The following is a 21,363-nucleotide window of genomic DNA, read 5'->3' on the forward strand; positions in this document are numbered from 1 at the left end:
AATATATGTTCGAGATTAAACTTAAAATTTCAGCACACAGATGAAAACACTCAAAGAAGTTTGAATCACTGTATACAAGTTAAAAAAAAAAAAAAAAAAACACAGTCCCTTACCTTCCTTTTCCTAAAGTGAGAAAACAAAGCATTTTCCTGAACTGCATACAGGAAAATCATAGCAACAAGATACCTGGGAAAAGTTACCTGAATTTTTGGACCCTCTGAGGTTTTTGCAGTATTGTTCAGCTTTGTGATGTTACTCAGTTTTTACTTGAACCTATTTCTACCACACACTTTTTTTTTTTTTCTTTGCAAAACACAGCCCCATTATTCAAAAAAATACTGACACAAGATGTCAACTATCTCCTAGCCTACTCACTATTTTCTTGAAGTTTCTCATCAGCATCTAGATTGAGCCTTTCAATGTTATTACCATCACACAGCCTTAACTGGTTTTCCTGTTAGTAAAAAGAGAAGTGAAAACTTACTATTGTAATTTTACTGATAAATAACAATCACATTCAGCACTCCCTGTAAGGCACAGGCTATTCTTTTGAAGACTAACACACTTAACACTTGTATAATTACTTAACACTTGTATAATTACTTTTTAAAAATCACTAATCTAACACCTGTGTTTGGTATCTGCAGCCTAATGGTACTTTAATTCCTGACTCAGGGAAATTTTACAATAACTATAAATGCCAACATGGTAACATATATATTAAGCATGTATCACCCTTACAGAGCAACAGGACAGATTATCAACAGCAGCTCAATAAATCTTTAAGAATAGCAAAGTTATGTAACTCAGAATATGTAATTTATGTTTCACTTAAGCATCAAATCTGCATTAGCGGTTACAAGACTAGGGATGTTTCTTCTACCACCAACTCCAACTAATCATCTGTACTTCCAGAAATAAACTGTCCTATTTTCTACGTTAACTTTTGAGATGCTTTTATTATCTAATATTCTCTGAAATACCTAGCAGCTTAACAAGAATTCCCTGCTAAGCTTAAAACAAACAGCTTTATGAATATAATGACAAGAGTCGCACACATTGGAAATGCTAAAAAGGTCAGAAGCCCAGCAACATTTCCTACTGTACAGACAAGATTAAATAATTCTTTTTTAATTAAATAAAAACATTACTTAGCTGCAAAGTATTTGAAAAACTACAACTCATGAATATAAACAGTAATTCACCTGAATCTTGGTCTGGAGGCACTCTGAGCTACCCAACTGTTTGCAGCAAGAGATACTGAAGGTAATACCTTCAGCCACCAAAGAGGTTTCTTTATGCCACCCAAGTTGTGCTATGACAGAATGACTTCTGATACCTTCAACTTAAAAGCTTTTAATAATAGTTCAGCGATCTCAGGCTCAAACTGCTTAGTTTTCTGAATATAAGCAGAAGTGCTGTCTGTGTCCTGTGCCACAGCTGATAGTGGACTCCATCCCTCTATGTTTCTGTACATATGTAACATGGATCCCAGAAAAATCTGGATTTAGTAAGATACAAGTAATTCACGTATTTTATTTAGCTATCTGTATTATTCCTCATATAAAGACTATCTGCATTTCACAAGGCATGAATTCTAGCTAACTGCTGCAACTCTGGAAAATGGAAAAAAATCTTTCATACTTCACATAAATTTAGGGGGAAAATCTGACCTCAAAGCCCCTGAACAATTCACTTTTCCCCACTACTCTGAACAGCCACCTGTAGGCTGCCTGATGACTGTATTTAGGCGACTCAGTTTATAGTTAATCTACTATTTATGGTGCAGACACACATGAACAAGTTATAGCGGTTTAAACTGACATCTGTAAGTGGCTGATATTTTAATATGCACACTGTTAGCCACCCTGACAGAGAAGAAAGAAAACAAGTTAACTGCTTTCTCCCCCTTAGATTTGGGAAGCTAGATGGCACCTTACCACAAAGGACAACTGGCACAAAGAATTTTTAACGGATTGAGAAAGCAGGTGATAATCACAGTTACTGAGAACTAAATTACACTTTTGCACCATGCATCAAATCACTTTCACTGTGCCACAAATGCTGCTTTCTGCTGTTTGTTAGGACTGACCCAAAGTGACATAACCCCGGCAAAGAGGTGCTGAAGTCAGTCAGCCCCGAGAGCCACTGACAATGTTGATGGCGGGCTTTTACATAATTTCTCCTAATTTCTTGAGGTTATTCCAGTTGGTGGGATATCTGACAGACCACCAAACCACTGCAGCATTGCATCATGCCCGAAGAAGAACCCGGGCTTTTCTTGTTTCCATACATTACAAACTTGCCCTCAAACAACAACTCAAATGTTAACAGAGCTGTTTGTGTAGGAATCACACTTGGAAGCTCTGTATCTGCTGAAGCCTATCGATGTGATTTTATTGATAGGAGTACTTCTATAAAATTTCTTAGAAATCTAATTCCACCTAGGCTTACTGCATCTGTAGACAGCTATCACATTCTCCCTTCTTCATAATACACTGTCCTGTCTACCATCCAAACGTCTGAGCGAGTTGGCTTAAAACCAGTGACAGGAAATGTTGACATGCTTTTAATGTTGCTTTTACCCTCAGGGGAACTGACATTGCACAATGTCTTTGCAGAGTACACGTGCCTTTAGCTGTCCACACACTCTCCAGTCTACTGTAACGATGAAGACCATCACATCTATTTTTAGTTGCAAGAAGAAAAGAAAGGCCTTCTCCACAAACCACATCTCCATTTCTTCCACAGGCAATGAGAGGGGAAAAAATAGTTCGAGGAACTGAAATAAATTTATAACCATCTAGTTCACCCACTGAAAATGGAATTGCTCATTTAGGATCTTGCAAATAGATGAGGTCAGCGAGACCACTCAGTTTTTCACTTTCTGATGAATCAACCCAAGACTATAAGCGGTACAGATATTCCAAGGGTCAGGAAAAGCTTTACTGCCTGTGGCTCGAATTTCTTCCCAAACACCTATCCCCCTCAGCTTGCCAGAAGACAGTAAGATTGAAAACATTTATCAATGCTGATCCGGGACAGCCAACATAGCTTCATCAAGGGTTAATCGTGCCTGACCAACCTGTTGGCTTTCTATGATAGTGACTGCATCAGCTGACAGAGGAAGACCAACCAACACCATCTACCTGGACTTCTGCAATGCCTTTGACATGGTCCCACACGACATCCTGGTCTCCAAATTGGAGAGGGATGGATTTGATGGGTAGACCATTCGGTGGGTAAGGAGTTGGCTTGAAGGCCTCACCCAGAGAGCGGTGGTCAATGGCTCCATGTCCAGGTGGAAGCCAGTGAGGACTGATGTACCTCAGGGGTCTGTCCTGGGACCGGTACTGTTGAATATCTTTATAAATGACACAGACAGTGGGATTGAGTGCACCCTCAACAGGTTTGCAGATGACACCAAGCTGAGTGGTGCAGTCGACACCCAGAAGGAAGGGGTGCCATCCAAAGGGACCTGGACAAGCTTGAGAAGTGGGCCCGTGGGAACCTAATGAGGTTCAACAAGTCCAAGTGCAAGGTGCTGCACCTGGGTCAGGGCAATCCCAGACAGGAGTACAGACTGGGAGAAGAACTCATTGAGAGCAGCCCTGCCAAGAAGGACTTGGGGGTTTTGGTGGATGAAAAGCTTGACACCAGAGGGGTGGCCAGCAGGTCAAGGGAAGGGATCGTCTCCCTCTGCTCTGCCCTTGTGAGACCTGTATCCAGGTCTGGGGCCCCCAGCACAAGAAGAATGTGGGGCTGGTAGAGTGGGTCCAAAGGAGGGGGCCATAAAGATGATTGAGGGACTGCAGCAGCTCTCCTGTGAGGAAAGGCTGAGAGAGCTGGGGATGTTCAGCCTGGAGAAGACAAGGCTCCAGGAGGAATTCATTGCAACCTTTCAGTACTTGAAGGGAACTTACAAAAAAGATGAGGAGCAACACTTTGCTCATATGGATAATGACAGGACAAGGAAGAATGGTTTTAAACTAAAAGAGGAGGGATTTAGGTTAGAAGTTAGGAGAAAATTCTTTGCTCAGAGGGCGGTGAGGCATCGGCACAGGTTGCCTAGAGAGGCTGTGGATGCCCCATCCCTGGAGGTGTTCAAGGCCAGAATAGATGAGGCCCTGGGCAACTGGATCTAGTAGGTGGTGTCCCTGCCCATGGCAGTGGGTTGGAATTAGATGATCTTTAAGGTCCCTTCCCACCAGAGCCATCCTATGATTTTGAAGTGGCTGATTATAAAGGCTCTCTAACATGCCCCATTGACAGGGACTACAACCACTGCCAACGCCGTTGTAAAGCCAATACTGAAGGAAAAGAGATCAAAGGGTTCTGAAAAGGTGGTAGCCAGCCCTTGAATTGGGTGCCAATAGCACACCTGCATGGAAAGAGACGAGCAAAGCTACAAAGTGATGGCCCTGACCATCTCTGCCCCAAAAATCATAGAGGGACTATACCAGGATAGCTCCCAAATGCAGAACTGCCTTTTTTTCCTTTCCTTTTTAAAGCATTTTTTAAGCTTTTTTTTGTCTGTTTTGCAACGTATTACAATCTGCTGTATTCAGCTGAAGAGATGCTATTAGCCAAGCAAACCTTATTGAAAAAAATATTTACGAAAAAGAAAGAACCTTTAGAATAAAGGAAAAGGTGAGTTTAAACTGAATTTTATTTGAGACTGAAGTATCTTTTCGTGTAGATATCAGATTTGCACCTGTTCACTGCAATGACTTTCCAGGCCATTACATATCCTCCACGTGAACCATACATATGAAAAGGCTGCATCAAAGGATCGTCTAGCAGCAGTCCTTACTGATCCCAAAGTCAGTTTGGCAGATGATGGTGTTTGCCAAGAGAAAGAAAATACCTCCTCATATTAACCTTCCTTTTTGTACCTTAATAGCACTTCAGGGTATATGGAGGCAAGAAAATGGAAGGAGTCGTCTTTCAGTCTTGGTATCTACATTTTAGCAATCTTAGTCTTCGCTACGGGTAAATAGGTTTCAAATGAGTAATCCATCTTGCCCTTGTAGAAAACAATAGAGCCAACTGACAAAATCTTGCACTTCCTGCTGAATCCCTTTAAGAATGCCCAAGCATCCACGCTCTGAACGGCATTCCTAAAATAGCTCAAGTAGCACTGTCTAATTACATGTTCTTCTTTGGAAATTCCTCAACAACTTTACCTTGTTTATAATTGCTGTTCTGTAATGCCAGCGGACCCTGATAATGCATTGTGATTGATAGGTCTTTGCTACAATGCCTTGAAATTTCAAGGATCAAAATTATAAACTGACAAGCAGGTTTTTCCCCCCCGCTGTAGAAAGGTCCACCTATGTAGTGTTTCCTATAAAAGTGTTATTAGGTTCTTTTGTTGGCCACAGCATTAAAAGTTCAAGAGAAAAAGCAAAAAACAAAGTCATACTCCCCTTAACGGATTATGTTAATTTCTCTTTAAAACAAGAGGAATCTGTTGGAACATCTTTACAAGTTTTAGGAATAAGTCATTAAACGCAAGGACAACTTTATTAACCTGAGATTTAAACCAAGTCCATGCTTCATTGAGAGATTAATACATTTTTATTTTTAAATCCACACTATGCAAAGATTTTGGTTTTGAAATTGCTCTACTAAGGAGTTTTAACATTTTCAGGCTAGAAAGATGAAGCTAGCAGGGCATGAAGAAGAGAACATTAGTTTCTTTTGTGAAAAACTATCTTTGTGCTCAGAACTGTTCTTAAACTGCTGCCCTTCTGGAGAAGCTCAAGGTATGTGCTTGCTAGGCAGAACCCCTCTCTACTTCCAGAAGACTTTATGAGATATTTTATACAAAGACTTTAGACTCCTACAACTCAAGAGTACACCTCCTGTAGATTGAAAGTACACCTCTGTAATAAGCCAAAATTTTCAAGAGTAGCAGGGATTCATTCTGCAAGAGAAACCGTCAAGCCTTGAAGCACCATATATCAGAGGGCACTACTACACTGGAAAACAGAAACAGCTTTTTTTAATTACAGTGACAAAGCATTTTGCTCATTTCATCACTGTATAGGCCTTCAGCCTGAATGTTTTCAATTATTTAGTGCCATCTGAATAGAAACTCATTTCTGTATCACTCAACAGTAGTACTATAAGGGCCCAGATATACAGGCGTCGAGGTTTTGGACATAGTGTTAAGTTTAACTACCTATATAGGATTTTCTTCTTACTATGTTAACTGTAAATCCCAAGCAAAGACACCAGCCTAACTTTTGCACTGTTGTCTACATCAAGTAGCAACGACCATCAAAAACGGAGCATAGCCTACTCATAAACACAGCTAGTGAAACATTTATTTATTTATTTATTTGTTTAATTAACTGGTACCTCCTCCCAGCTGGCATTTCTTCCTCCTACCAACACTTCCTTCTGAATGTTAAGCTTCTGTTTATAAATATCAAAACACGTTATTTATCAGATCAAATACAAACGCTATTCTGGCAAGCTTAAATTTCCTTAGTCTCAATAGCTTGAATTCTTGAGTAAGCACTGTGTACTTTTTAACCTTTTCATCACCTCTGTGTGATTGCCTCTGGATAAAACAAGCAGAGCCACCACCACCAGGGTACTACAAGGGATTTAGACAGAAAGAAAATGCTGGCTCACAATTAAGACATCGAGAGGCAAGAAAAATGAGAACAGGCAGGCAATAAGGCAAGGGGAAGATTCTCTCTGACAGATACAAACAGGTGGGCAACTTGAAATAAAACAATGATTAACAGCCACACAGAGTATTGAGATGTAGCCTCATTTCTAGACTGCTATTCAGTTCAATAATTGCTCCTATGTATTTTTTATAAATACTGATGAAAACTTGAAATAACAATATGCATCCAGCGCAAAATGTTTCTTTCCCATTTCCCTGCACCTATCAGGAGTAAAACATGTTATTGTGGACACTGTGGAGTCACGTTTTTCAGCAAAGCTTTGAGTACCTAGATTTTCATCATATGAAGGATAAAATGGACAGAATTAACTATTTTCCTCCTCTCTCATATACAACACCAAATAAAAACATCATAAATTAATTTATAAATACCTTTTTATCTATTATGTGGGCCAACATTCCTTCTTCCCTGCAAATTCACAGGCTTTTGGTTTGAAAGATGAGGAACCTCAAGGGTGGGAGGGGAGAAATTTTACACCAGTTGACATGAAAATTTCAATCACATTTTTTGAAAAAGACGTTTGGAACTTAAGCTCAAAACCCTGACCAATATTGAAAGAAATCTAAAAATATTCCGAATCAGGCATAAACTTTTAGCTTCCACCTGCAATATTTTACAGTAAAGGAACAACTGAGAAACAAAGTTGAAGTGTTTCCTGTGCAATACTCCTTAACAGATGGATGAAAGCAGCTGAAAAGAAAATCAGCCACAAACAAGAAGCTCAGAGCTTGTTGACATCTTCAGAGTACTGACGCTGCTAATGGAAAAGGCTCAATAATCAAATATGGCAAATCAACTACCATAATTAGAAAAAAGAATCATAATCTGAAGAGCAGAGGTTGTTGGGTTCTATGCAAAAACTTTGTATTAAAAAAGTGAAAAGAAGGTGGGGGGGGAAGATCCTGAAAAAAGGAAAACCAGACTCCCCCACACCACTTTTTATAAAGTGAAAGATACACTGCTGTATGATATTTACCTGCAGATCACATGGATAAAACAGACCCAATATTCCCTGTCAAATGTAGCTCCTACGTCTGCCAAAAATAACTACTTTCTCAAACACTAATCACATTACAAAAAGCTCGCATTTGTACACGTTCTCCTCCCTCTCTGTGGCACCAGTATTATCTGATTATTGGAATCAGACGGGTGCTATTGACAGCTGCCTGCTGTCTTCACCACGTTGATGTCATGCTAACAGAAAGCGTGTTTTCTGACAGTCTGACAACAAGGAAGAAACTGTGAGATCAAACAATGGAGCCAGTTTAGACCAAAAAAATAAATAAAACAGGCAACAAAGCTACCAACACAGTAGGGTTCTCCAAAACAGGCCTACAGTGAGGGTGGTGTGGAAGGAACCCACTCTTTGCTGGAAAAAGGATACACCCCCCAAAAAAGCCGTAGAAGCTTTGCAAGTGTGCAAAATTGAAAAGGAGAACAGCACAACTCAACTAATACAGTATCAATCACTGTACCATTAGAAACAGCGTGAGTAGTATAAATGAACTGCAAAATGAATTTAAAATGCATACATTAATACAGTGGGGAAAACAAACGTTCAGAAAAAAAGTTAGGGCTGAGCCCACCAATGACCTTCTTTAAGCTTACTTGCCAAGAAGTTGCTACTGGATTTCTGTCATTCATTTCAAGAAATGAATTTCTTGAAGATCCATTTTCAAGAGCAAAGGCAAGTGTGAAGTTCAACTTCCTCAGCGATACTGCCAGGCCAACTGGAGTCAAGCAAGACCACCACTCCTCATGATGCCTGACAGCAAGGAGTACATTTTGTAATCGTATTTCACGTAACGTTAGCTTGAAGCACACATGTATTTAATCTTTAAAGTGACCTGCCCAACTCTACACAAAGCACGTTCTTTTGTTTTTCAAAAGCAGAAGAAAATCTTCTCAGCTCAAGGCTTGGTCTTGTTATCTCAGAGTACAACCAAGCCAGTATACAAGGAATAAAGTGTAGGTTATCCTTCTGTCCCCGCTGTATGACATTGAGTTGCCACATGTAATGTTTAAAAACATTTTAAGACTGGCACCATAATTCTTGCAGTATGCAGACCCCTCTATCCTGATGTTCATCTTACCTCAGAGAAGGAGAATTTTGTCAAGATGACCCTGACACCCCTGAATACTTGATTCAAGCTTACCTCTAACAACAATAGGACAGAAATTCTGAACAGTGGGGAAATACCTACCAGACCCCTGAGCATCTTGCATTCTGAAAAGAAAAAAGAGTATCAAGCATAATCGCAGCAAGACCATTTCCTACTGGAGAGAAATACTTTAAGTGTAGCTGACAGCAAGGCATTCCAACACGTAGGCCTTTGCTTTTTGAACACCAAGTGGCTTTTCATATTGATCTTAGGTAAAAATATAAGATCTTATGTGACAAGATATAAACAAAAAGGTATAAAAACGAGTTCTACAATCTTTTCTTCCATCTTTTGCAACAATAGCTTTACTACTGTTGCTGAAGCCCTCGAAAAAAACGGAAGAAATCATTTCAAGAGAGAAATCTTGCCTGCTTTTTCATTATAATTATTCTGGTGGAGCCAATAAAAGATGCTATGAATCACCACAAACAGTAATTTCATTCTTTCTATCACTTGCACAAATCTGTTTTTGGCTAGAAATGAATTATCCAGAACAAAGGCTAAGAATGGTGCCTTAACCTGACCTCATATATGATATAATCAAACGTATTGTCACTGGGGTAGCTTGAACGTGCTTAATCAGCAGCAAATAATCTCATAATAAGACCTATGAGCTGCAGGCTCAAATTCTACAATGTTTAAGAGAAGAGCTTCAAAGGAGCTGCTAATACACCCAAATGTTCCATGTCTTCCTTGAATGTTCATAGGAAATAAAATGCTAGAAGATGATGACTTTTGTAGATATCTTTTACAGGCTCAGAAAAAATCATTTTCTAGTGAAGGCAAAAGAATAGGTAAGTTACGGGATTTTGAGAACAGACCGTAAGCTGAGGGGGGACCAAAAGGATCCCTAGTACTTAAATATGGGTATAAACACCTGGAAAAAAAACATAAGAAGATCCACTGATCTGAACAATAAATATAACAATAGTTATATACTTCGGATTTATTTGCAGCTTAGTGTTTTGGAATGGATAAAAGGGGAAAAATGAAAGATCCAAATAAAATATGAATGATAGATAATTATATTAATGTATTTGAAGCACAAAATTAATTCCTTCCAAAAATTCATGTCATCTGTCTGAAGAGGAGAGGAAAAATAGTCCTGACACAAAGAAAGAAACTCAGCTGCATTACTGAAGTTTTAAAAAATCTCTTCAAAAAATATCTTTAAGAAAATGTCTCGTTAGATCATGTAGATGTTGTTAAATGAAGTATATCATTTAATGATACAAGACAACATAGTGAAATAGACGTTGCCTAAGTTTTTCTAGGACAAACCCTTCAACTGTTATAGCTATAAAAACATCCCAAAAAAGGGAAGACAAACATTTACAGACTAAAGAAACACTGGGGGATACACTTCAGTGACTAGTCCTGTATGTCACAGGATGGGGAGAAGGACTAGGTGTAGTCATCAGAACATTTTGCTTAAAGTATACTGATTCTATATAGCTCTGATTCCAAGTCTCCTACCTTCTCTAAATGATAATCATTTCATGTGATATTACATACGCACTTAGTCAGTCTAAAAGATTTGTTTTGAATTTAAGCTCTGTACATTTTGGGAACACCTGATGGTGGGATAAATATTATAATCTGTCATTACACCCAGAATTAAGCATGCCAGAGAAAAGCATGCTTTTAATTGAAGGAAAAGAGTAACTTTCACAAGAGAGTTACTCCAATCCATTTCCTGCCACATGGGCAAAAGGAGAAAAAAAAAAAAAAAAGCTATGTATCTATATATACACACACGGACCTGGGTGTGTATGCACAAATACATATGCCCACACACACACTAATTCTGTTTGATGAAAAGCAAGCACCATTGTCCACGCTATTAACAGTGGTAATTAATTACACTATGACATTTCCTCTCATCAATATCCCCCGCTGATCTGTGTAATCATATCCTTGTTGAGAGAAGCATTCGATCATCTGGCTGGATGCAGGTACATCCACAGATATGTTTTCCTTTGTCAATTCCTAATCTATTGAGCCTTCCTTCAAAGCCATTTAAAATTAACACAGTTCCTAAAGTACATATAGGACAACCACCCAATTGTTTACATAATTAATCACCTCCTAGGATGATGACTAGAGCTCAATCTTCCGTTCTATTAGAGCATAAAACCATGAGAGCATCTCTCAGAAAACTACAGTCCGATAATGACAAATGTTAAGTCCTCCAGTTACTTCCTTTTTCAGCTGCTAAGTAGGTTAACAGAAAACTACAAGCAAGCCTACAATGATTTGGACCTTCACGAAATTTAGGAGCTGGATTTTACAACAGATCAGTTGCCAAGTTAACACTCACTTGTTGAGATAGGACCATAAAATACATTTATAAACCCACTGAAGAATAAGATAATCACTGTGTCATTATGCAAACCAAAGTAATTCACGATTCAATATCTGCATCTTCAGGAAGTAGCACAAAGCAGGACACAACCAACACGATATTCAACAGCACACTTAACAGCCTCTTGTCTCTACAAGGTATGTCTAGTATCATAGATACCTTTACAAGCAACACCCTACCCAGTCTCACAACAAAACACATGCTGGCAAGTGCAGGGTAATGAGAAGCAATCAGTCAGTAATCCACAAACACTGATTCCTGCACCTAAGGGCTCACATGCCTAATTCTTGAAGTTAGTTGAAAGAGCAGGTGGGAAGGACAAAAACCTTGGCAAGCCCTTCCAGTTCTAACAAACACAACACAATCAAAGTTAGTATTTCTTTTCAAGAGTTTCCTCTTTCCTTCCTGGTGGTGCCCTAACTCAGACATACTTTTCAATCCTTAGCAGGCTACAAAAAACCCTGTGTTCCTAACAGCCTTTAAAAACGTTATTTTTAAATGTCTCCAGGGTCATACAAATTATTTATTTGCATGCAGGTATTTCTTAAAAATACCACCAGTAGTCAGCGTTCACTCCACATATTCCCCGTTTCAGCCAAGCAAGCTCGTGTTCCTCCAAAATACAGCGGTGTTTACCTCACTGACCTTGGGACTGCCTTCCTCCAGTATTTCTCCCTCATCAGTTTGCATGGGAACAGGATCTGTGCAAAGCTCTGCAGAAATGCAAAATACTGCCTAGAAGATAAAAAGAAAGATATATTTTTAAAATAATGATTTTGCTGCCTTTAACAGTGTTATGCAAGATTGCAGTGCACATAAATAATGACTCTAGGCTACGACCTTTAATGTTCACGTTCTGCATGTATTCACTGAATTTATGTTTTGCACAAACAAGTAAGGCATCTGCTACTCAGGATAAAATATAATTCTACTTAATGAAGAGAAAAAAGCACCTAGCAGGAAGCTGCTTTCTTTTTTATGTTCAAACATGTCATTGCTGAGTATTTTATGCATTCATTGTGCTTACTGAATAAAGCTATGGTCAGCAAGGAATAATCAGAGACTAGAGCTGAGCAAATCTTTCTTATTAGAAAATAGCTTTTGTGATCATATAAGCATCACAGATTCAGCTTACAGATAATCCAAAGGTTATTAGTCTAAAAAACTGTTATGATTCCCAGCCACCCCAGAGTACCTCTAAATTCTTATTTTTCTTTGTCTTCATTTTAGAAATAAATATATTCTAGGCTCTAAATGGTTCAGGGAACAGATAAAGTCATTCATCTCTAGGTCACTATTTCAAATTTAACCCAGGCCAACAGCTCCCAGAGTTTCCAGTATTCAACACTACCTGGTAACTTTTTTAATTTGGTAGACACTGTCTGTGCAGTTCCAACTGAACAAAGTCAAATTTTTAAGATTGGAATTTGGGATGTTATCTCATGGACACATGCAATACAGTTAGGGGGCCTACAAAGATTAGAATGTCTTCGACACCAGAGAATAAGCCATCTTTCAGGTGTAACAGAGCATAAAGTCAGCAAGGAATCTCTGAGTCAAGAAGGCAAAACTTCTGCTATCAGCAGATCCATCATATTCCAGTTCTTTGGAAAGCAAACGCTCACACCAAGCTTAAAACTATGAAGCAAATTGCCCTTGGCCTTTAACAACCGTCCCTCTCAAGATGCTCATCTCCCCAACTGCACCAGCATTTAAATGCCATTTGAAGTCTCTCCGCATCATATCTGCACCTCAGATACGGACTCTTGTGTCATCCTTTACTGCAGCAATTCCAAGCCTGGAAACTTTGGGAGCGCAAATTGAAATGAGGTCAAAAAGAGAAAGCTTGGAAATTTGTCACCTAAATGTACCTCTTCCGCTTCAAAGTTAGAGGCTGTTCATAAGGTAAGGCTGCCAATGCCTTCTGTTATGTCATGCATAGGTAGACAACATCTTTCATGGCTATTAAGCTGTCACAAGAAATGAAGAATATTCTACAAACAAAGGGCCTGAAACCACAAAATGTTGCTTACAGCTTATCATGCCTTATAACCAGCAAACTGCTGGCTACGTTCAGTAATATCAGAGAGTCTCAGGCAAAGCAGCAGCATTTTTCAGACTTACAGCAATTTCCTTTTCTGGGTTAAGAGGAATGAGGATAAAGCAGAACTCTCACCAAATTCTCTCTGTGAGGTATGGGTGTGGGAAACCTCAGAAAAACTTTACTACTACTACTATCATCATAGCTTTAGTCACAAAAACTTTATTTCCCTTTTCAGTGAATGTTGAACCTCTGAACTATTAAGCAAGAATATTCAGTATCTACAAAGAACCTACTTCTTTTGTAGGTGTAACCAAAAGGTTCAGACTTCTCTAAAGAAAGTTACCACTCAATAGCACAGTCACACAGATTTTACCAGCGCAGACTTCATAGATCCAAATGGGCATTGCCTCACATCAAGTTCTATTTTACTAGCATTGTCACTGCTCCATCTTACCCTTCATCTTCACATGCTAGCACAAAGCATAATAGATATAATACTCTCCAAATAAGAAAATGCTTGCTAAGAGTTCATAAACCGGAGATTAACAGGCCATAGCATCAATACCATGACTTCTAGTGAATGTACTGATCTTTCTCAAAGCCAAGATTTAACCTAACAAATCAAATACATTGTGTTTGTCAAAAACCACATCAAATATTCAGACAAGACTTTCTGAAGCGTATGAAAAAAGCTGATTGAGACCTAGTTAGCAATATATGAAGATGTATTATTTTTTCCCTTTCACGTCCTAATCCGTTGCATGGAAGTTAACTCCACAAACAGCGCAACAAAACAATTATTTCTGGCATAACACAAAACGATGCCCTTGAAACGTGTTCAGCTTTCACCTCCTTCCTGGAATTCTGCTGTGAAATCAGAGAGGTATGTACATCATGATCGATTCATACAGGAATGACTGGAGATGAACCTAAACTTCAACCCTGTCCCTACAGCACTGAAGAAGATTAACACACAAGACTGGAGTTTATCACTTTAACAAGGAGATTAAGCAAACAAAAGGAGAAGCACCTCAAGTGAAATGCCACAGGAGACACTCCTAAAGGAATTTGGGGTTATGCTCTATTAGCGGTGAACAGCCTAAGCACAAAGTATGTATGTGATGAGCAAATTCCCTTCTACCGCGAAACAAATGAAACTGATGGGGACACAATGTGGGGATGTTACAATCGTGGGGGTGACAGAGGCAGGCTAAGATACACTGCCTGTTGCATATAAGCAAAATTCTTAAGTACTGAGAGGTAAGCAAGACGTGGATCAGGCACGGACACCAAGAGCTTCGTGCCCCAAAAGAGTGTCTCCCCGCAGGCGAGCTGCTTGTCCCGCTGCAGGGGCTCGGGCAGAGGCTCCGAGCAGGCCCTGTCCATGGTACTCGACCACACTCTGCATCCAAACCAACCCCAGCGCCGCTGGGGCAGGGACTTTCTTAGTGTGACTTCGCAATGTCGGACTCGAGGAGGTGGGAAGTGCCACAGCCCGGTAGGCAGACATGCTGTGGTCCAACAGCCAAAATGGTTTTGGTTTCTTTCATCCAGAAGCACAACAGAGAAGTTTATAAAATCAAGTGAGGTCAGGTCAAAACAAGACCACCGTGAGGAGTGGTCGCTGCATTAAGAGTGCTAGAAGAACTTGAAGATGAACTTCTGAAAAAACTGCTATGTTTATCTTCTGAGATCTCCCAAGAAGTCAGCAGAACTAAGACATAAAAAATAAACAGAAAAAGTCTACAAGAACAAAGATAAGCAAACTCTCCCACTGAGGACAGACTAAATACACTAGAACAATTCGAAGCTCAGAGAATGGAGTGAGAAACAGAAAAGAGCGCAATGGAGAAGGAAAAAAAGAGATGAGTCACTCACTCTTCACGTTTTACCAGCTTTGATGTTCAAAACAGACTCTATTATTTCATACCACGCTCAGTTAGTGTGAACTCACTCACATGGAATGGCAAGAAGCTGGAAGTTTAAAAAGGCCCCAATTTACTGGAAAAATTCACAAGGGGGAAAAAAAGTAAATCCACTTAAAAAAAAATAAACCCTCACAGCTGGTATAAGAAGACCTTAAGCCACAGACAGCAGGAGTTATTGCAAGAGGAAGCTTTTGCTAAGCACTGTCCTTTTGTTGTAGTTTTCCCCATGACACTTGCTTGTGGCTTTTTTCAGGAGACAAAGCATCAGGCAACAAACTCTGAGTTCAATTCAATACATTTTTACATACTTTCTTCAATTCCCTGTGAAAGGAAGGATTCGTACAGCCACTGGCACAAGAACGCTGCATTTCCATCTTCCTTATTGCCAGAAGCAGGCATCTGGGGATTCCTGAATCCATGAAAAAACATCTCTGACAGACTTTTGTAATAGTCATTAAACTAAGAATGACTTCTCAGCCAAGAAAGCAACTGCCTACTGCCAGCGTATGAAGAACCAACGTAATTATTCCACGTTGCTGGCAGTGACAAGCCTCTTAAGCTTCTGAGCAGAGGGCTAAAGATCACACACTGGGTAGCTCATTTTGTACAAAGAGGCAATCAGAACTTGTACTAGGGTCCTACAGGATCGGAAAGGAGCCCTACAGGTTCCAAAGTCCCAAGCATTAAATTAGTTATTTCCAACATTGGATGGACCACACTCCCTGGAGATGAAATGACAAAGTTTATAGACAGTCTGTTTAGACTGTCAGATCTGACACCTATTAATGAAGTCAGTCTTGGAAAAGGTCACAGTATGATAATCCTCTTCTTCCACTCTTGCATATATCCACCAAATCTACCTCAAATAGGACTAAGGTCCCTCAGCTTCATCTGAGGTCTTCTGAAAAAATTAACCAACTACAGCCTGAGTGGAAGGGACTCCAAGGGAAGTCTAACCAATGGCAACATACAGGTATGCCAACATACAACCTAGGAGATGCACATCTGAAGTTAATCACAGTATTCATTTAACTCTGTGAAATTTAATCTAATATTCTCAAAGATAAAAATACTAATAGAAGAACCCTAATTCTTATGAAATTTAATGCCTAAGACAGTATTTTCCTACCGTAATGTAATATGGCCAAAGCAGTCTCATGTTTCATCCTGTTTGTGTTTCATCTCTTTCTGCAGCAACGAGGTACAGAATTTTTTCAGTGGTATCAGGATGATGGATGCAGCTACCAGTCAGAAATTCAGCGTAACCGCAGCAGTGCAGAGCACCTAGCTCCTTACTACTGCATTCTAGCATATTCCAGTGAATAAAACCTCAGCCAAACTTCCATATCCTCAAAAAGCCCTGACAAGTAATACCAGTGAACAAGGTACTTCTACTTCCTAAGGCTGATTGTTCCCCAAATAGAAAGGTCTGTCGTTCAGAAGCATAAAACCCTTATTAGCAGGAGAGAGCTGGAATCCAGGTGTCTTCAAATTTGCTGGTCACCAAAAAGGCATTATCGGAATGAAGCACTTTATCTAATAAACGGGTCTTTCAACAGTTCATCTTCTGATTGCCAGCAGACATCAAATACGGACTGAAGAGGGAAACAGTGCCCTTCATTTGATATAGGGGAAAGAATAATATCAAGCTTCTGAAGACAGCAGCTGCAAAAGAAGCACTTTTTGATGTAAAAGCAATTGTGGTTCCGATGAATTGCAAAGTCTGAATCAGATATGGCCAACAGGAAAACCCTCAAAGAAGAGCAAGGCTGTGCAAACTGTCACCATTATAGAAAGTAAGCAGAAACTGAGGGTAGATCCTAAACTCTCTCAAGAGCGCAAAGCAAAACAAGTGCACACAAGCATTCTTCAAAACATGGTGATCTTGTATACATGCCATACTTGAAAACAGGCAGTTCTGTAATGAATTATATCTTAAATGAGACTAACACAATCACGTTGGTACATCATTGCAACCATTAGTCCTTACCTAAGTATGCAGACACAGAAGTGTTAGTTTTTAATAATGATCTTGCCATATTACATCAAATTGCTAGTTTCATATTACATGGAGCTTGTTATGACTGTACAAAAGCAACACAAAATTTAACATATGGGAAAAGAACAGAACAGTTTTTGTCATTTTAAATGAGACTTGAGAGGTACTGAGATGAAAGCAAGAGCATCCAGAAGAAAAACAAAGCTTCAATTTAACTTCATTGCTTATAGGAGCCAATTACTTACAGAATCCAGTGCCTTTAAAATCTCATCAGAAATTAATTCATTTTCAAAGAAAACCACCACACACATCAAATGTAGCTGACGAACACAAATCCCATCAGACAGTTACAGAAAAACCTTCACATGCAAAGCCACAGGAAATAACACACCAGAAAATACATGACAATAGCAATATACTGTAAAAGTGGTTAAAAACTAGTATAGGTGAGTGTTCTTCCCACCTCCAACTTTCAGGGATGCAATATTGAACTTTGGATTTTTATTATTATTTCTTTTTTACCTTTGACAGTTTCCAAGGGCTGCCAAAGCCCACAAGGATCCGTCCTGGCTACATTCAGTGCAAAAACGAAACCCTAGAAGTAGACAAAAATAAATAAATAAATACATTAGCCAACGGTGGTCATTACCAGATAAAAACACGCAGAAATGAAAGACAGTTAATTGCCTCTGAAGCTCAGCAAGCCTTACTCACAAAGCATTTAAAAAAAAAACCTGTAAGATCATATAGGGTAAATACAGAATTCTTATTGTAAAAGAAGCAGCACAGGCTCCTCCTCTTCCCCAAAGTAATGTATGCAGTATCAGGGGGAGAAGAGGAAGAGCTACGGCCAAGGTTAGAATAAGAGGGAAACGTACTTTTCTCCTCACTATTCTTCCACCTTAACTGCCACTCTAATCAAGGCAATTATTCTTCGAAGGCAAGGATTTTACATATTGCAAAACCCATGTATTTCCTAAGTCTTAGGATCAAATTTAGGCTTAGGTTTTTAGCAAATTTAGATTTCTACAGAATGAAATAGCACCACTGCTGAAAATGCGTTTTAAAAATAGCCACCCTCCAAGAAAATGTCAAAACCATAATACTGTATATTGCTTCCACGTAATTATTACTCACACACCACCACACAATTTAGAGCAACAATCAGTTTTGAGAGAAAAAAAATGCTCATCCTGCAACCCAACAAACCATTTAAGAGGTCGGACTGTTTAATGAAGATTGAGAGCAAGCTGATCAACCAGCAGAATAAATACTATATACTACAGCCTGACATTGACGTCTGATGAACAACACATCCTGCATACTGCTGCATGACAGAAGTATCAAACTGATATTGAACAGGAAATTCCTCCTCCAAGGATTTACTGTGGTTACCAGTTTGTAGAAACCTCGCCACTGGAAGCACCGGGGGAATAGAGGGGAGAAGGAAGAAAAAAAAAAAAAGAAACAAAAAGCTAATGATTTCTCATCATAATATAATGGCAATATAATGGAAATACCTCCTAAAACAAATGTTATCATTTAAACTAAGCACTACAACTTCATAGCTGCTGAAAATGTTATTTTTGGCAGCACGTTATAATTTCCTCATTATTATCATTTTATCCTTTTCACAACAGTTTTGAACTGTTTTAACTGTTTTGAACTGTTAGCTATCTGTAGGTACAGAACTGAAATGATGGCTTTCCAGCCAGAAATGAACATGCAAAGCAGTATGGAAGCACAAGTGCAACATGCTGTCTTCTCAACCACTCCAAAATGTACATTTGCACTTGGAAAACTATTAAGTACATTAATAAGGCATTTTAAATTATTGTTACAAAGTAAGGCTCTGGAGACAGAAGACTAACAAAAGTCAAACTCTTGATTAAGTTTGCAGTAAGTGAATGCACACGCTGGAATAAGAAGCTGTAACATTTACCACTTCTTAACATTTCCTTCAGTGAATAAACACTGCTTTCATCCCAGTTTGCTAAGTAAAGCAAGCTGCATTTACCTGGCTTCACTGGACAGTAGAGATTAAGGAAATACTTTTACTACTGACATACAATGAAAGTAATACGCAGAGGTGAGAGCAGCCCGCTCTGTTATCTTTGAGTTTTCAGCTTTCCCTATTAATTTCCAAGCACTTCAGAAAAGAAGGGAAAACTGAATTCCTTGACTGAATGGGAAATTGCCACCCATCTCTCGGAAACATCTCAGAAATATCCAGCAATGCCACGTAAAACACTGTTATTTATCCGTGCAGTCAAGTACAAAATACCTAACAGGTGTAGCCGAAGGCTGCTTGCCGTTGACCTAGCAGGTTCAAGAACCGTATCCGACATCCACCCCCACCAACGAGGGTATCAGCCAAAAGGCAAGCCTCACGTCTGTGCCACTGCTGACAGCAAAGCATCTGAAGTTGGGGGATACGAAACACTGCAGAAGCTATCCAAATAACAGCTTTTTTTTCCAGAAGGGCTTGCCACAGGATGGACATGGAAATACCGCAGCATTACTATCTAGCAAAAGCATTTAAAATTCCAGCCAAACCACCACATGCTTTTGGACCACTAATGTCTCGATGGGAAGAGAGAGAACTGCTACTAATTATGCCAATAACCTGTCCTACCTCATCACAGACTCTCGTTCATGAGGAGTATGGATTCCTACCACTAACAGAAAAAGGCCTCTAGTGAGTATCTATTTCACTTTAACAGACAGAAGACAACAGAAGACTGATCATTCTCCTTCTATTACTCTGATAAATTTAGGATTACGTTTCTAGAGCAATAACAAAGTCAATTAGCAAAGTCAAAGTAGTTCAAAAGACTAGAATCCACTGAAAACAGGCTGGGTAATGGAACATGACATGTAGCTGAGCAGGACTGCAAAGATGTTACAGCGAAGAGAATCCCAGCATCCACCATAGTCAGAACAGTATTTAAATATTGTCGATGCACCTCCTAACGCAAGTCTTCAGACTGAGCATCTATTTTGACCAGCCAGGGTTTTAAGATGTGTCAACATGCTTGCCCAGACTGCAAAGGAAAAAAATTTTAAAGGAAAGAAGGCGCAGTTTGATTACGTAGCCACCAACTGCTCAAGCAAGAGGGGAGAGGAACCAAAAATGAAAGGAAACAAGAAAGCCCACCTACAATTTAGGCACTGCTGACAACAAAGTGAGAAAAGGAACTCCCCCTGACCACCAAAAACTGTGCCAGGTCCTAACCAAGCACTAACCACTTAACTACAACACTTGGTCATTCAATATCCAGATGCACTGAGAAATCTGATTCAGTTTGTGTTACCTTGCAGTAACAGAAACAAATCACTCAACCTACCTGCTGGTGGCTTACATAAAGTAAGCCCTGCCCTGGCAGACCACAACTGCATCCATGCAGCATAACCCCCGAACTGTTCTGTACGCACTTCTGGTTCTAATCGAGCCAAGAGCAGCACTTTGCTTAGCTGGGTTAGGAAACCTATGAAGCAGCTGAATATCCTGTGTCAGGATATCTCAAGTGTTTGTTTAGGGTGTTGCGTTTTTCCCCCATTTCCATGCCAAGTTCATTACTTACAGCAAGTGCCTCCTTTCTGGTCACCTCACATAAGCTGCCTCTGTAGGAACACCGCAGTATTCCAGCTGCACAGAACTGAAAGGAGCAAGGTTACAATCAGAAATAAGTTTTCTTCCAACTTTTCCCACAACCTCCCATCCAAATCTGGAGAACCCTGGTGACATGTGTGATCGAAGTTCCTACCGGCTGCGAGATACCACAGTACGGGGGGAAATTCTAAAAATTTAATTTCTATTTACAACGGAGTAAAGGGGTGAAACTGGTTTATTGTGTAAGAACCAAGATAACGCACACAGGCGCGCTCAAGGAAAGTGGTTATGTAATTCTACGAGGACTCCTGAGTAGTAATTACGTATAAAAATGAATCCCATTAGCAATTGTTGGGTATGTAATCCTATTTGGAAAGAATAATGACACATGAGCATCGCTGAACTGGCTAACACTCAACACATTCAAATCATTCAGAACCCACTATCCGGTGTTGACCACAGCTAGAAAAGCCCTCAATTTTGGTTTTGCAAAATATAACTGACTTGCAGGACTGCGCAAGGGTCCAAACCCATTGGTTTACCAC

The 21,363-nt window shown here is 39.6% G+C and overlaps 1 protein-coding gene across 22 annotated transcripts in view; it reads right to left on the bottom strand.

Moving 5' to 3' along the window:
- TNRC6B (trinucleotide repeat containing adaptor 6B) overlaps window positions 1-21,363 on the bottom strand; it is a 139,698-nt gene that overhangs the window by 106,207 nt on the left and 12,128 nt on the right. For 12 of the 22 annotated variants that reach the window (XM_072037326.1, XM_072037320.1, XM_072037296.1 and 9 more), the window contains exon 1: window positions 11,871-11,969. In XM_072037326.1, coding sequence (XP_071893427.1) covers window positions 11,871-11,914 — 44 coding nt within the window. In that variant the 5' untranslated portion in view covers window positions 11,915-11,969. Of the gene's footprint in view, window positions 1-11,870; window positions 11,970-17,727; window positions 17,801-20,789; window positions 20,865-21,363 lie in introns of those variants that run through there. The other 10 variants (XM_072037347.1, XM_072037330.1, XM_072037342.1 and 7 more) reach the window with 4 other exon arrangements.

This window comes from Anas platyrhynchos, chromosome 1 (genome assembly GCF_047663525.1).
Source record: "Anas platyrhynchos isolate ZD024472 breed Pekin duck chromosome 1, IASCAAS_PekinDuck_T2T, whole genome shotgun sequence".
NCBI lineage: Eukaryota > Metazoa > Chordata > Aves > Anseriformes > Anatidae > Anas > Anas platyrhynchos.